Raw genomic sequence first — 17,891 nt, forward strand, 5'->3', positions numbered from 1 at the left:
ACACTGCTTTGCCCCCCAGAGCATGCTTGACACTGAACTTCACGTAGCTGTGGAAGACCGGAGTGTCGCTGCGAACAACAGGGAAAGAGTTCTTCAGAAGGTGTCGACCAGCTCCCCTCGAGGTTACCAGTAACACAGCAAGAGTTGGTGGATATGAGGGCGCTCTACAGCACTGCCTAACAGAGACTACTAGCTAAAAGGAACGGATGCATACAGCATTCTGAGCTTGAACTAGATTAACAGGTATATCTGCTGGCAACAGAATTTGTCTCAGAGAGTCTTCTAGGATGATTTTATGATTTCCTCTTCTCCAAAAGTGATGTTTGCTTAAATGTGTGGTGGAGTGTATCTTTTTAAAACATGAAAAGTCCTTAAAACATATTTGCAGGTCATTATATTATTGATCCTCATTTTAGTAGAGTTTTAAAATATCCCAAAGGGGGATAAATATTAATCCATCCATTGAATTTCCTTTTCTTTTTTTTCTTTTAATATTCTGATTTGTACATGTAAAACAATGCACACTTATGAAAGTCCAAGCTCCTGTGGTGACCTTGACAAGTCCAAGTCAATTCCTAAAACAGGCAATGGTAAAAATACTGAAAGACGTTGTACCACATATAGCCTGACAAAAATGCAAAAGACTGTATGAGAAATATCCACGCGTTGCTGAGCATCATTTCCCTGGAAACAGCTTCCTCCTGGCCCTTGGGAGGTGGAAAAGCCCCTAAAAGACAAGATAGAAATAATTTGTTTTACTGTGGTGGTAGGTGTCCTAGAATAAAAGTTGAACATTAGTTTAACTAGAGTTTTTTGCTCTTGTTTTTTTTAAAGCATCTTCTGTGACTTCTTGTTGCTCTTAAAGAGAGATATCATTTGAAATACAATTTTCAAACCGCTAAGCCTTTTCCTGCCTCTGAGTCTTTGCCTTTATTCTCTGGCTGGTACGCTCCTCCTCCACCTCAGTGAATGGCAGGCTCCTTGCATTCTTCCAATATCAGAAAAAGACCATCCATCTAGTCTCCCCTTCCCCGCCAGTCACTCTTATCTCTGTGTTTATTTCCTTCTTGGCACTTTCCACAATCTGTATTGATTCCAATCTACCTTTTCTTTTTTCTACAGACTGGTTTACTCTCTGTCTCCTGCTGGAATATAAACTGCATGACAGAAGGCACTATGGTTGCGTTGTTTTCCACTGCATCCCTATAGATTTCCACAATGGCCAGGACACAGGATGTGTGACTCAATTAAATAATTTCCAGGGAATTCCCTGGCGGTCCAGTGGTTAGGACTCTGTGCCCTCAGTGCCAAGGGCCTGGGTTCAATCCCTGGTCGGGGAACTAAGATCCTGTAAGCCGTGTGGCGAGGCCAATAAAAAAGAAAAAATTTCCAGAATAGCATAATTTATACTAATTCTTCTATTTACAAATTAAATGTTTTTGCCACAAAAGGGGTTGTAAATTACTGATATTATTTTCAAAAGGTAATATGGTTTATGGAATATGTCTTAATAAAAAGGAGAAACACAAAGTAAACAGATGTCTTTAAATTCTCTTCTGGAAAGGAAGGCTAGACCACTTTGGAGCAATATTACCTAAGGTCATCCTGAAAACACTCTTCAGCATTTCAAATAGTCTTTGTCCTTGCTGATAATCCCCTAGGATAAGCTGATTCAAGAGAGGATTTGCTTCTCACAAACAATTTACAGAGAACGCTTTTAAGTTTCAAGGTCTGTTATACAAATAGCTTTCTTAAAAAGAGTTTCTATTATTGTTGCTACTCTTTAGGCCAAATATCATAAAGAGATTGAGATTGAAAAAGAAGACAGATCTTGCTGGCCTTTTAGCCTTCTTAGATATCCATCCTAGCTCATCTTGAAAGAAATTTCTAGAGTAAGACCAAGGAATGCACACAGCAGAGAGAGGCATCTTGTTCAACTAGTCTTACTAGGAATTCTAATGGCATACACAATGTCCTACTCCTGTCATATTAATATGCACTACTCCAAAGCCCCAGGGTCGGAAAGTTGAGGAAGGAATCCTATTGAGGACAAAGTGAAACAACCCTAAACATAAAGAAAAAAGCCTTAAAGGTAATTAACAGTATCAGCCTTTCCTTATTAGTATTAGACCTTCGATAGTCTGAGTCAATATCTACTTTAATTCTGTACCCAAAAAGTCTAGGTGGGAAGAAAATTGGGCCTCTACTAATCTAAAACCCCATGGCTATTCTCAGGCCCGGGACAACTTTCTCTTCATCTTTTTATCCCTATTGCAGGGTCTAGAAAATAGACCTATGGCACAGCTAACTGTGAAAGCACTTTGGTATGCCTGGTGTTCTACCAATGTTATTTCCTTCTTTCCTAACTTCCTTTTTTTCCCTCCCTCTCCCCTCCCTGCCTCCTAGGTCTTTTTCGCTCATTGTAGTTGTCACAGAACGTAGAGAATATTGAGTATAGAAAAGGGATCTTAGGGTAAATGTCTCCCTAGGAGAAAAATGTAATAAGGTTATATCCATGAAAACTTAACATGTAAACTTTATCCCTCCATGTAAAGAAAAGAATAAAGCACGTGAAAATGCAGTTATTTATTTATTTATTTATTTGGCTGCACGACACGTGGGATCTTAGTTCCCCAACCAGGGATTGAACTCATGCCCCCTGCAGTAGAAGTATGGAGTCTTAACTCCTGGACCACCAGGGAAGTCCCTGAAAATGCAGTCAAAAGTGATCTGAAACAACTGTATGGTGACGGTATCAGTCAAACAATCTAGTACAATGCCAACACATGAATGATATTTGTTATTTCATAAGACAGACCATATAATCGTAAATGTATGCTGGCCGTCTTCCAGACTGTGTACTCTCTTAAACTAGATCCATTTATACAATGGATACTCACCATTTGATCTTTCCACACTGGCTGATGAAGTAAGAGCCTGAATAAATTTCACATAAATTTGTCTTTATAAAAATTCTAAGCTGAAATTCTTAAATACAGAAATACTGTGATTCCTTTAGGGTATCTGAAGAATCGAAAAATGGTTATCTCCCCTAAAGTACATCTTTGAAACTATCAGTAACATCAGGAACATGTATAATAGGACTCTGTGTACCTGTTTCATAAAAATGCGATAAGAGGTCCTCTTTTTCAATAAAACGCTGATAGAGCCAGTCAGCAAGGTTATCAGTCTCCAGGGGTATATCTTTAATTGGAAAGATCCTATCAAGAGTCAGAAAAAAAGCAGAAACTACTTTAATTCAGAAGTCAAAATCATTCAGAACCACAACTTAGCTTTAGATTATCCTATATCTACAAATAATTATTGAGAAATACCTGTCTCCCCATGTTTGTAGGTTTAAGTAGGAATGGTTTTTGGAACAGGTGAAGTTTTAAAATGCAGTTTCTTTAGAACACATTTAGAGTACTCAGACGCTAGGCCAAATAATGCATCTTGGCAATGTTCCTTTGGTGGGAATGCCTATGAACCAGACAGACTCTGCCTAAATTGGTGTCTCTTTGTTGATCATATCAGAGATACTGGTTTCATGAGCAGGGCCAACTCTTACTGACTGGGCGTGGTTGCTGGAAAATGATTCTGAAGAATCTGTGTCTGTGTCCTTACTCAACAGGAAATGGGCTGGGATGATCAGTGATATATATCCATTGCAAGTGAGAACAGAACAGTGGCAGCATGAGTAAGTATGATACTGGAATCGACCTTGAAAAGGCGTTTCTTTTCTTTTTTGTTTTCCAGTTTTGAGGGGGAGGTGTTCTTTATTTTTTTTCTTCATCATAGGTATAAAGGTGCAGTTTTAAAAATCTGCAAAAGATTTGTTTGTATGAAAAAATGCAACCTACCTCCTCTGCCCTTTGTTTCTCCCCCCACAGAGGAATCGATTTTTACCTCTTGGTATTTATCACCATATTTCTTCTTCAGTTTTAGGGCTTATCTACTGACTGTCGAAGATGAGGACTAAGCTCCTTCCTCTTCCTGTTCCCACCACACATGTACATCCTTCCCATCTTCCCAATGCACTTGTATGGTCATTTTAATTATCACAATATTTGATGTTTACACTATTATAATCATGTAAATATATTCAAAGGTAAGCCATGTAGTAAATCATGGCTACTTTTCCTTTCCTCCCCAATTTTTGTTCTCCCTAGATTGAGCAATTGCATTGTTTTCTATGTATACATAACCAATTCAACCACAAACTCTGGACCAATTGTCTAAAATCAATTCTCTAGATCTATCCTTTAAAGGGCCAGATAGAAAATATTTAGACTTTGCAGGCTATTAAGATCTCTCTTGCAACTACTCTACCCTGCTTTGCAGTGTGAAGGCAGCCATAAACAAGGTATAAATAAATTAGCGTAGCTGTGTTCAAATAAAATTTTATTTAAAAACCAGGCAGTGGGCCAGATCAACCTGTGGTCTAGATCTCCTCCCAGGCTATTCACATACATCAGAAATCCTTTCAATTTCACCCTCCTGAGGAAACTTCACCCAGATTCTGGATTTGCTGCCTGTAGTTTTCATCCCGCAAAGGCCCTTCACCATCATCCTGGGGATTCTCTGTACTCCTGAAGTGGATTTAATGTTTCCTACATCTCATGACTTCCTTTTTCTGTATTTCTTCCACATTTTGATGGAGTACATCCTCCAGCAGTTTCTTGAGAAAAGGTACTTGAAATCTTGCATTTCTGCCGATGTCTTTTTGTCTGTCCTCATACCTGGTTGATAATGTGACTAGATATAGGATTCAGGGTTGGAATTCATTTTCTTCCATCTCTGTTTTTTTGTCCTCCTTTCTGAGAGATTTCTTATTTAATTTCAAACTTTTTACTGAGTATTTTTTTTTAAATCATACTTTTAGTTTCTAAGGGCTCTCTGAGTGTTCCTTTTTTTATAAAATGCTATTACTGTTGCAATATCTTATCTCTACGAGAATCTTATTTCTATGAGAATTATAATGGGAATTTAAAAACATTCACAAAAGTAAAGAAGAAGGTTAATGAGCTCCCATGTACTATTAGTATTTTTGGAAGCTGTACTTTCCCTTTACAGTCTCTGTTCCTCCAAGTGACCTTCTTATGTTTGTTTTAGTCTCCATCTTTCACAGTAGAGGCTGATTAGATTCCCAATTATCTGGGGATTCTTTGTTGCTCACTCACGTTTACAGATGTGGGACTAAACAGCTAATTGAAAGTTCTCTGCCTGTGAGTGGAGTTTGTTGACTGTGATCTTCCCTGAGGATTATCTGGCTGGGCCATTTAAATTGGTCTTTCCTCTTGAACTCACTATTTACTCATAGAAAGATCCTCGAATTTCCTGCCTAGAGAGGAAAGCCCTCATTGCTAGCTTTCTGGTGGCAGAGTGAGATGCCAGGGCTGGGAGTCTCAACACTCAGCACGCTGACATCACCTAACCATGTTATTTTCATTACGGGACTTCTGCCTCAACTGCACCTGGTGTTCCTGAGTCCAAAGAGCCTCTGTTTCCCTCTAGAGCAGACCTCCACTATTTGCCAGGGTAGGGAAAAAATAAGCACCCAGCAATGAGGTATAGGGTTGGGGTTCTGGGGATCTGAGTTCTCCTTAAACAGATTTCAACTAGTCTTCCCAGGTTTAGCAACTTTCCACCTCATTTCCACAGGTACTGATGCTGGCAGTTTTTCACACTTTTGGCATTTCAAGGGAGGTAGTAGATTCAACTCATGTCTACTTCCGTGCTCTTCCAAAATCCCAGTAAAGTAACACTAAAGAGGTTTTTTAAGGTGTAAACCCACAAGGATGGGGCGAACGGTAGGAAGGACAACAGCAACAAAACTTGGGATGTTGGAAAACAGAGCAGTAAATAAGGTAACAGAATCCTAAGCCAGCTTTACCCATATTAGTGTGTGTGTGTGTGTGTGTGTGTGTATCCTTCTATACCACGGAGGCAAAAATGAAGCCAGCTTCGAGTCAGCCACATAAAAGTAAAAGGATAAAGTTGTTACCGAGTATTACAAAGAAGAATTCCTGACAGAGTTCCTTTAATATCAATATTGATACAATCAGAGGAGTAGAGACAAAGGGTTAAAATTTCAAATGAGGAAGAGTCCCTGGGCTATTTAAACAGGCTTGTTTTCCCATCTCTTCAAAGGATAACTTCTATCCTTTGAATTATAAGAAACCCTCAAATTAGAAATAATAGTCCAAGAATTTTATTTTCTCCTCTTTCTGCTCTCCCCATTTAAACTGAGAATGAGGGCTCCTACCGGGAAAGTTACCAAGGATACACAAGATCCTAAGGGTGCTTGGACAGGCTACTTCACCTGCAGTGTACATGAAATCCTGCAGAATTTAGCCATTAGGCAAACATATTTCTATGGAAAAATGTCCTCAGTGTTTACCATATAATGCTAAGCTCACATCTCACCCTGCTGTATCTTTGCTCCTCAGTTGCAAAAGGCCTAACTCCCTGTCTCAAGCCACTATCTCCACTTAAAGTGATTTTTAAAAGGGAGATGATTAAAAACAAAAGTCAGTTTTGTGAAGTTGTTTTTCCTAACTCCTTTCCTGCCCTAAAAAATCTCTTCAGGTACCTGGTTGCATGAAACAGTGATGTATAGGTAAAGACTGAATGTCTCTATCAACCAAACAATTTTATAACCTTAATTTGCAGGTAGGAAGATGAATTAATGCAAACAATGACGATTTTGTTTTTACCTTTTCTATATTTACACTTTCGATTTCTTTTTCTTATCACATTGCCTAAGACCTCTAGTACAATGTTGAATAGAAGTGGTGATAATGAGCACCCTGCCTTTCATTTTTGATCTTTCAGGGGGAAACATTCAACAGTTTACCATTAAGTATATTTGCTGTAGATTTCTTTGGTAGATACCATTAATCAGGTTAAAGAAATTCCCTTCTATTCCCAATTTGCTAAGAGTTTTCTTTTTTATCATGAATAAGAGTTGCATTTTATCAAGTTTTTCCATCTACCGAAATGCTTATATAATTTCTCCCTTTATTCTGTTAATGTGATTAATTAAAGGAACTGAGTTTGAATGTTAAACCAAACTTTCATTCCTGGAATATATGCTCTCAGTATATAATATGATGCATTTTAAATATTTTGCTGGGTTAGTCTTATATCTATAATCATGTAAGAGATTTGCCTATAAATTTTCCTTTCTTATAATATCCCTGGTGCAGGTTTTGGTATCCAAGTTATGCTGGTCTCATAAAACAAGCTAGGAAGTATTCCCTCTTTTTGATGCTCTGAAATAACTGCACTTAATGTCCTTTAATTTTTCTTTTTAATGACTATAGGATCTGAGGTAATGTCCCCTTTTTCATTCCTGATATCAGTAACACGGACCTTTTTTTTTTTCCTTGATCAGCCTTGCCAGGAGTTGATCAAGTTTACAGTGTTTTCAAAAAACCAATTATTTTTGGTGTCATTATTCTTTCTATTGTATGTTTTCTATTTCAGTAAATTCTCCTTTACTATCCCCTGTCTTCTACTATCTTTGGGTTGCATTTACTTTTCTTTTTCTAACTTCCTGAGATAGATATTTAGATCGCTGATTTTCAATTTTCTTCTTTTCTAATGGAAGCTTTTAAGGCTATAAATTTTCCTCTAAACACAGATTAAGGTGTATCCCATACATTTTTATAGATCATATTTTCATTATCATTCTGTTAAAAATATTTTCTAATTTCATTGCAATCTCTTAATACATGGTAAACATTAAATTCCTCTACTCACGATTGATGGGCAGTTTCTCATCTTTTGTTATTATAAACAATGTTACAATGAATAACACTGTGCAAATGTCCATTCATATGTGTATATCTATAGGATAAAATTCCAGAAGTGAAACTGCTAAGTCAAAGGCTAAATGTATAAGTAATTTTGAAAGATGTTGCTACACTGTCTTCATAAAGATTATACCAATTTATACTAGAAATTTATGAGAATGCCTCTCACAGAAAGATTTTTAAACTGGAGAATAATAAAATCAGAAGGTTCTGATTTAGGTATAGAAGATGGCTAGCAGTGTTTCACAACTGGGATATGCCAATTTGGGGACACATTCTTGGGAATCCATCTATGAGCTCTCTTTAAGAAAACAGATATCTTATGTTTTCATTTTAATATTAACCTTAATAAAAATATTCTGAATCATATAGATAAACATGTGAGTAAGTACTGCCATGTGACTTTGGTGCCTATGTTTATAGTCATTTTGGCACAATGCAGTACTACTTTAAAAGGCCAGAGAAGTTAACGGGGGGCATACTTAAGAGCAAAATCTATTCTTTCACCTCTTAAAAGTCACCTCTCCCTGTGATCTTTAACATCCATTAAAATAAAATGAGAGGAGTTCTGCTTCTTGTAATTGTAGAGTAGTTCATAGGTAACAGTTATAAATTCTGGACAAAATGCAAAAAGTAATTAGTGGAAGGCACTGGAGAGTGACTAAAGGCAGGCAGATATTGGAGGAGAGTCAACACTTGGCAGACAGCAATGGCACTGGTTTTCCAGTTTTTATAGCTTTTAACCGGAGAATAGTTCCCAGTTAGTGCCATGCAGGGAGTTAAAACCTATGTAAGTCTTACTGGTTGAAGAATCAGAGGACAGAGATTAGGGTGACCATAGCAGTTGTAAAGTGAGGAATCCCAGAAAGAAGTAAGCACTGAGTGGGAGCCACGACTTCTGAGTATAATCCCCACTCAGATCTCTGGGTAACCCCTGAACTATGTATGTATGAGGCAGACTCCAGCAGAATAAAGCCAGCACAGTTCTGGGCACAAGGGAGATGCCCAGAGCTATGCAGGAAATATAACTATTCAGGAAATTTAATCATTTGTTTCTTTTTCTTTTTTCCAAATTAAATGTCCTTAATATTTGGATTTTTAGGAAAGTCAGTTAACATCATCCTGATACTAGAGGAATGTTTTGTTTGTTTGTTTCTTCCATGGAAGTGTTGTTTTTTTTTTTTTATTTGTAGTATAGTTGATTTGGGGAATGTTTTAAAATTAACAATTTAAACTTAAAAATCAAATTTTATTTTTTAAATGAATGGTATTACAAATTACTGACTTTTTACTTTTAGATAATTTAATACTGTCTTAACACAGTTTTGTAATATAAGTAGTGCTCTTTAAACTATTCACCTCTACCACACCAGGTACAGTCAAATGGTTTGGGAAATTATTTGTATTACTTTTTAGCCTCTAAAAATATACTATTTCTGTAAATATAAAAGCAGGTCTAATCAACCTAAGGATAACTAAGCAAGAGCCATAGAGATAAAGAATATACTTGGGCTTCCCTGGTGGCACAGTGGTTAAGAATCTGCCTGCCAATGCAGGGGACACGGGTTCGAGCCCTGGTCTGGGAAGATCCACATGCTGCGGAGCAACTAGGCCCGTGAGCCACAACTGCTAAGCCTGCACTCTAGAGCCTGCGAGCCACAACTACTGAGCCTGCGTGCCACAACTACTGAAGCCCATGCGCCTAGAGCCCGTGCTCCCAACTAGAGAAGCCACGGCAATGAGAAGCCCGTGCACCACAACGAAGAGTAGCCCCCGCTCGCCACAACTAGAGAAAGCCCACGCACAGCAACAAAGACCCAACCCAGCCAAAAATAAATGAAAGAAAGAAAGAAAGAAAAGAAGGAAGGAAGGAAGGAAGGAGGAAGGAAGAAAGGAAGAAAGAAAGAAAGAAAGAAAGAATTTCCTGAAATAGTATTTAAAGCATCTTTATAAGGAGAAAAGTGACATTGAAAATAAGGCTGAATTAATAGAGGAAGTTTGGGTTTACCAATTAAACTCTTGAAAGAATGTGGTGAGGTTGGTGAAGTACCTAGTGCTTTAAATGGGGTGAGTGTGGGAGTGGGGCTGTGTTTTAACAGAAAACCTACCCTTCCACTCACCTAGAACAGCTGGGACATCCTCTTGCCTTAGGAGGCAGCCAGGAGGGCAGACCAAATGCTCCCTCAAGAGCAATCTACCTCTATTACTCTGATTGTTTGGTCACCATGGGATTAAAATATTAAAACAACTAATCTTCTAATATGGCAGAGTGTCAAATGCACTGAATACCAGTCCTCTTGGAATCAAATAAAAGGAGTTCTTGTGGGATATAAATAAATAACAGAAACAAATCTTTCCAATACCAATAGCTATCCAATGAAAAATCAGCTCTTAATTTTCAAGAAATAAAAATTATTATCAGTAATCCAGAATGTGCTCTTAAACACAGAGTATTCCACCAAAATCCACAGGATTAGATTTAAGAGCACTAGATAAATTATACTTTCAAGAAAAGATATAAAATAATGCTTAGCTGGCACCTATACAGTCTCACTAGAATTTTCATGCCACAAAGACTCCCAAACGTGAGCTAATAAACACCATGGCTAAATCCTCAATGCAATTATGCCAACTACATTCTAGGAGCTAATAAGCACTGAAGAAGATAAACTGTTTGTGCTTTCTAAAAGCTAATAACCTAGCAGAGGGATCAGAAAAGCAAAAAGTCTAAAATCAGAATGTGGTAAATGTTATATAAGGAGTTTAAACAATTTCTGTGTAAGTTTAAATGAAGGGGTGTGCATGTCTACTTATGACATAGGCTACATGGAAAAGGCATCACTTGAGTTGGCCTAAAAGAGTCAGTAGGATTAAAAAACTTAAAACAAATTTTTAACAGAGTAACAATATGCATATAGTTTTCAAGAATCAGAGTAGTATAAGGTTCACAATGAAAAATAATAGACCTATTTTTTCCCTCCTCAGATCCCTGTTCCCCAGATACAACCCCTTTCAACTTTCTTTTGCTGTTCACTTCCACATTGCTTATAAACATGCTAGACTGTCCAATTTAAAGTGTATTCATTGACTTCCTACTAAGGAAGATAAGGATTTGGCTTTCTTCTACCTTTGTCCTCTGCTCCTTTGGCTTCCTCCTCCTCCTCCTCTCCTACAGTTAATAATTCCTCCTCAGTGTCAACTCTGTCCTTTATAACTGTGCTTATTAGTTTATGTTCTATTTATTTTCTTATGTGTCTGTTTCCTCTATCAGACTGTGCTATACTCATCTCTGCATACCCATGTGCACATCAGCGCCTGCTCCTTTGTGGGAACTCAAGTTTGCTGAACTGAATTAAATGCAAAGTAATCCGCCAGCATAAAACATGATGAGGTGCCATCTGTAGACAGCCACAATACCACAGGTACAGTTAACTGACACCACCAGGGCTGGTATGACAAGAATAACTCAGAAATGCGGAAACTACTTGTCACCAAAAATAGATTTATGGACAAGAACAGATCCTGTCAAATTTAACATATCAGAAGATCTCCCAGCACTCAATTCCCAGAAGTTCTGCTTTGAGCCATCGTCCTTAGGTAAGCTGCTCAGGCCTCATCCTCAACATTCTAAAACGTAATATTTGTAGCTTCCTCCTGCATCCACTAGAAAGGTTTAAAAAACAACCCACTCAGCTATCTGAAAAAAAATTTCAGCTACTCAGATATAATCTTTTATCCACTTTAATAGAGGAATAAACCAAGGCTCTAAGGTAGCAAACCTAGGGTCATATAGGAGAGAATTTTGAGTGACTTTTTAAGGTTTGTGTAGAAAGGGAGATGGCAAATACTCAGCACCTAGACTACTGCTTCCCTTCACAGTCAGGGACAATTGAGCCTGTGACGCCCTCCCCTTGAGTCCTGCTCCTTGAAACAGTCAAAGCCATAGCAAACTAACATGCCACTTGAGGGCATAAACAATGAGATGGCATTGTTTATACCTCAAATTTATTTATTGTATCTTTATTCGTATTACATCCTTTGAGACACAGATGCTTGCTGAATGAACTATCCAGTAAGCAAAGTATAAGATTGGTATATTTGCTTAAGAGAATCACTATTATGTTTTCCATGAGTCTAATGACATTTAAAAATTTTTCTTAAGGCTTTTTTTTTAGAGTAGTTTAAGGTTCACAGCAAAATTGAGGGGAAGGTACAGAGATTTTTCCATATCTCCCTAATGACTTTTAAAATAATTTTTTATTTTGAAATAACTTCAGACTCAAAGAAAAGTTACAAAAATAGTGCAAAGAATTCATATATATGCTTCACCCAGATTCCCCAAATATCATTATTTCCCATATTTACTTTATCATTCTTTTTCTCCATATATATATATTTTCTGATGTATATATTTTCTGATATATGTATATATATATATGATCTTTCCTCAATTTTTGAGAGTAAGTTACAGATGGTGTGCCCCCTAAATACTCCCATGAGCATTTTCTAAATACAAGAACAGTTTCTTATATAACCATGCTGCAATGATCAAAATCAGGAAATCAACACTGATACTATTATCTAATCTACAATCTACAGATTTCATTCAAATTTTGCCAAGTGTCCCACTAATGTCTATAACAAAAAAAAGAAAAGAAAAAAGACAGAAACAAAGGAATAAAGAAACAAAGAAACAAGAAAAGAAACAAAAAAAAAGGTACCATGCTTTAGGAAGAGGAGAATAGCAGTGAAATAAATAAGATAGGGTGAAGTATCAATATCAATAAAGGGAATATATTTTTTAACATCTTTATTGGAGTATAATTGCTTTACAATGGTGTGTTAGTTTCTGCTGTATAACAAAGTGAGTCAGTTATATGTGTACATGTATCCCCACATCCCTCCCTCCCACCCTCCCTATCCCACCCCTCTAGGTGGTCACAAAGCACTGAGCTGATCTCCCTGTGCTATGCGGCTGCTTCCCACTAGCTATCTATTTTACATTTGGTAGTGTATATATGTCAATGCTACTCTCTCACTTCGTCCCAGCTTACCCTTCCCCCTCCCCACGTCCTCAAGTTCACTGTCTACGTCTGCGTCTTTATTTCTGTCCTGCCCCTAGGTTCATCAGAACCATTTTTTTTTTTTTTTTTTTTTAGATTCCATTTATATTTGTTAGCATACAGTATTTGTTTTTCTCTTTCTGACTTACTTCACTCTGTATGACAGATGGTTTTCTCAGGGTATATGCCCAGTAGTGGGATTGCTGGGTCATATGGTAGTTCTATTTTTAGTTTTTTAAGGAACCTCCATACTGTTCTCCATAGTGGCTGTATCAATTTACATTCCCAGCAACAGTACAAGAGGGTTCCCTTTTCTCCACATCCTCTCCAGCATTTACTGTTTGTAGATTTTTTGATGATGGCCATTCTGACCTGTGTGAGGTGATACCTCATTGTGGTTTTGACTTGCATTTCTCTAATGATCAGTGATGTTGAGCATCCTTTCATGTGTTTGTTGGCAATCTGTATATCTTCTTTGGAGAAATGTCTATTTAGGCCTTCCGCTCATTTTTGGATTGGGTTGTTTGTTTTTTTGATATTGAGCTGCATGAGCTGCTTGTATATTTTGGAGATTAATCCTTTGTCAGTTGCTTCGTTTGCAAATATTTTCTCCCATTCTGAGGGTTGTCAATAAAGGGAATATTTAATAGGCAAACATACTCCAGGTAAGAAGTAATGAAATCTGAGCTAGGCTATGGCATTGAAATAAGAAGAGGGAATAGAAACAAAGATTGCAGAGGTACCTTTCATAGGAACTGGCGGCTGGATTTGAGAGAGAGGATAAAATTTTAAAGTGGAAGAGTCAAAGAACTCCAAAATTTTTATTCTGGGTGAGGGCAGAATGATGTGAACATAAACCCCAATTGGAAAGCCAGGAGAAACAAGTTGGTGTGAAGGAAAATGAGTTCAGTTCTAGAAATATTAGGTTTGAAGAAGCAACAGGGTATCCAGGTGGAGGCAAGGAAGTTAAGTCAGGATTTGGAACTTGGCAGAAAGACTGAGAGCTAGAGGTACACCTACAGAGGATCCATTGCTATATAGTCTCCTATTATGGACTCAACCTCCACAGGAAAAAAAAAAAAAAAGAGGACTAAAAACAGGCTCCTAGAGAAGGTCTATACTTAAGTAATCACTGTGTGTTTGTGTGTGTATTCCTGTATTAAATGGAAGGTTAGACAAAAAGACCTAGCTAGCCCCTTCTACTTCTCAGATCCAATCCAATGACTTTAAGTAACTAAAATATAAATAATGATCAGTGAGAGTTATGCTTAACTATTATTCACTTAAAATTTAAGCTCTAAGAATTTTTTTGAAAATTTGGGGGACATAATATTTCCAACAAAATTTAATTAGAAAACGAAAAGCATTTTTTGAATACCAATGGCAGGCATTGTCCTTGACTCTAGAGAAATCTGAAAGTGAAAAAAGACATGGTGAGCCCCCAGAGGGCCAACAAGGTGGGATAGAACACTTCATTTCCAAAGCTTATTATGTCCAGATTCATATACTGAAAAATAACTTAGCAAATCAGATTTTAGGTTATATCTTGGTTCTATGTTAACAGTAAAAAATTTCTTTCATGTATATCTATAACTTCTTATAAACATTTGAGAAGAAATTAAGCATATCTTCTAACTAGAGGATAGAGATTTTATCTTATTTGAAATGACGATTCACCTCTTTCAAATCTTCAACTTCATTATAGAAATACAGAATTCAATCCATAATACAGTCAAACCTCAATTAAGACCACTTATTTAATACCATAAGCATCCTGAATGGTGCCAAACTAAAATGCTTTGTTTTCTTAAAGAAAAGGGAAAAAAACTGCTGGGGCAGAAAAGAAAAAAGAACTTGGGGGTGGTGAACATTAATAAAATCAGCCAAGCAGAACTAAAAACTTGAAGATTAAATTTAATGTGTAACTTTCCATTTTCCAACTGGAAGCTTTGAATAGTGACTTATGACTAAAACATCCAGCCTTTTCCAGGGAAAAGCTAGGGCCCAGAGGCAAAGCAACAGAAAACAAGAGATGACAAGAAAAGCAGACAGGAAGAAGAGAATCAGAAGTAGAGGTGAAATGAGCAATAATTGTAAGTGCTGATAGAGAAAAGGCCCATAAGAAAAACTAAAGACAGGACAATGTTTCCTCTGCTGGGGAAAAAAGCCACTTTTAGTTCAAGAGGCAATCTAATGACCTCACTCCCAGATAAGTAATTTGGGGGCCAGGGCTGAGGGTGGTAAACCTCTAAACATGCATCATTAGTACCTGTGTGTACCACTTAGGTGTGAACCACTTTAGTGTTACTCACAGTTACTGGGAAAAGGTGACGTGAAACCTCATTATGTTGAATAACTGATTTTTACTATATTAATTATATTCTACTTTATTCTAGATTTTATACTAAAAAATTATTATAGAAATTTAAGCCTCACAAAAATTATTGATGAAACACTAGAATATGAAAATCTAGACTATCTATATAATTTGAGCAGTTCAATACCTTGATTTAAAGGGGTAAAATCTATTTGGTATCTATTAAATAGTATGCATTTTAAATGTGAACTTATTAAATTCTTATAACTACCCGACAAAAATGCTTTTGTTGCAATTACTCAAATGATTATTAAACCAAAATTCTAAATTGTGGGCAATTTCTTTTTTCAATTAATTTTTTAAATTAATACATTCACACCGTTAAAAAAAAAAAAAGGCCTAAAATAGTACAAAGAGAAGTAAGATTCCCTCCCCAGAGGCATTCACTGTCAACAGTCAAATACCAACCATTCAGCAGTCACTGCGCTGCCTTTTTTTGGGGGATGGGGGGGGACAGGGGAGAGGCAGCAATTACTTTTTGGACTTTTAAGTGCTGCATGCCAAATATACAATTAAATTATAACTAAGCCTTTATTATACTGGTTTTTAAGATGCCTCCCAGTTTCAGAGATGTTAACATGTGAAAAAATATGTATCTTAATGGGTGAAATATGGTATATGATGTCTCGCTGATTGTGTTTTTCAGAACTTAAATGTAGTATCTAAGAAGTAACACTACTTTATCTCTATGGGATGGGCTTCAAATATCACCTTTATAACTATCAACTATAAGAAATATAATTAGAAAATCATCAATCATACACATGTTCCCAAGTAAATCTGGCTTTTCTAATCTTTCCATTGATCTGACCCTGCCCTCATACCACACTGCTTTAATTACACTAAGCCTTGACATCTGGTAGGAAGAATTCCTCTGTCTTGCTCATCTTCAACACTATCTTAGCTATTCATTTATCTTTACTCTCTCAAATGAATTTTAGAACCATTTGTCAAGTTTCCAGAAAAACCCTCCTGGATTCTGATCATAATCCTCCTGGATATAATGTAATTGCAATTATGTTAAATTTATAGATTAATTTGGGAGAACTGACATCTCTATAATTTTCAGCCTTCCCCTCTATGAACACAGTATCTCCTTCCACTTATTCAGGTCTTTTATGTTCTTCAATGCACTTTTATATTTTCCTTCATAAAAGTCTTCCACATTTTTTCTTAAGTTTTATTGGTAGATACTTTATAGTCTTCTTGCTTCTCAGATAAGTATCTTTAAAAAATTACATTTTCTATTTATGTCATTATAAAGGGATAATATTGATTTTTTCTGTGATGATTTTATATCAAGATTGCTAAACTCTATAAATAGAAGGTGAACTCAGTTTCCTGGGTTTTCTATGTAGACTATTGTGATGGTTAACTTTATATGTCAACTTGACTGGGCTAAAGGATGCCCAGATAGCTGGTACAACATTATTTCAGGGTGTGCTGTGAGGATGTCACTGGAAGAGACTAGCATTCGAATCAGTAGATTAATTTAAGAAGATCGGCCTCACCAATGCAGGTGGGCAGCATCCAATCCACTGAGGGCCTGAATAGAACAGAAAGGTGGAAGAAGGGTGAGTCCACTCTCTCTGCCTTAGCTAAGACATCCTTCTGCTCTAGGACATCAGCTCTCCTGTTTCTTAGGCTTTCAGACTCCCTTCCTCATCATTCTCAGACCTTGGGACTCAGACTGAATCACACCACTGGCTTTCCTGGTTCTCCAGCTTGCAGACAGTAGATCATGGGATTTCTCAGTCTCCATACCAGGAGAGCGAACTCCTAGAGTAAATCTATTCTTGATCTCTCTATATATCCTATTAGTTCTATTTCTCTGAAGAACCCTGACTAATACAACTATCTGTCATATCTGTCACCCCAATTGATGATTTATAGCTCATTTTCCAATTAGGTTTAGAACATTTTCAACATCTTTATAGTTAGGGACACAGTGGGGAAAACCCCTTTTTAATGGCTCATCAAACAAAATAAGACTATGGACCTTCTTATACCATTACTATGAGGGTATCTTAGGCAAACGGATTCTCTTTATGTGTTATATGCCTGAAGAGGCCTCAATTCTAAGTTGAAATTTCTGACATCATTGTTTGGGGTTAAAGGGATGGAATAAGGAAGCATCACTTTTTCCTCAACACACTGGATATATTTGTTTTAAAAATTTAAACTAATAACACTGTTCAAAAACTATTTCTGACAGACATCAGATATTATTTACCTCCTTCACAGAAGTAATAAGCATCACAACTTATGAAGTATTTCTTGTCAAGCAAATTCAAACCTCAATCTGGTGAAGTTTTAGTATCTACCTACTAATTTATAGGAAATATAGGGGGCAGAGGAATACACAGGATACAATCAGCAAAACCAAATTTGTATAAACTCTACCGGGCAAATAATATGGTATCCTCAAAAAATAAGCTACAAGGAAAATAAAAGGTAGAGGGGGGAATCTGTACACAAAAGAAATTTAAGAGATATATCAACCAACTGCAATCTAACTGAATCCAAACTGTTTTAAAAAAATAATTTATGAGATAATCCACGAAATTTGATGACTGACTAGATATTTAATGATATTAATGAATTGTTATTAATATTTCAGGTATGATAATAGAT

The 17,891-nt window shown here is 36.7% G+C and overlaps 1 protein-coding gene across 3 annotated transcripts in view; it reads right to left on the bottom strand.

Moving 5' to 3' along the window:
• Positions 1 to 477: 477 nt before the first annotated feature.
• LPGAT1 (lysophosphatidylglycerol acyltransferase 1) overlaps positions 478 to 17,891 on the bottom strand; it is a 72,068-nt gene continuing 54,654 nt past the window's right edge. For 2 of the 3 annotated variants that reach the window (XM_061185567.1, XM_061185566.1), the window contains exons 7-8: positions 3,115 to 3,221; positions 522 to 727 (exon numbers count right to left, since the gene is read on the bottom strand). In XM_061185567.1, coding sequence (XP_061041550.1) covers positions 576 to 727; positions 3,115 to 3,221 — 259 coding nt within the window. In that variant the 3' untranslated portion in view covers positions 522 to 575. Of the gene's footprint in view, positions 728 to 3,114; positions 3,222 to 17,891 lie in introns of all 3 variants that reach the window. The other variant, XM_061185568.1, reaches the window with a different exon arrangement.

This window comes from Eubalaena glacialis, chromosome 3, assembly GCF_028564815.1.
Source record: "Eubalaena glacialis isolate mEubGla1 chromosome 3, mEubGla1.1.hap2.+ XY, whole genome shotgun sequence".
NCBI lineage: Eukaryota > Metazoa > Chordata > Mammalia > Artiodactyla > Balaenidae > Eubalaena > Eubalaena glacialis.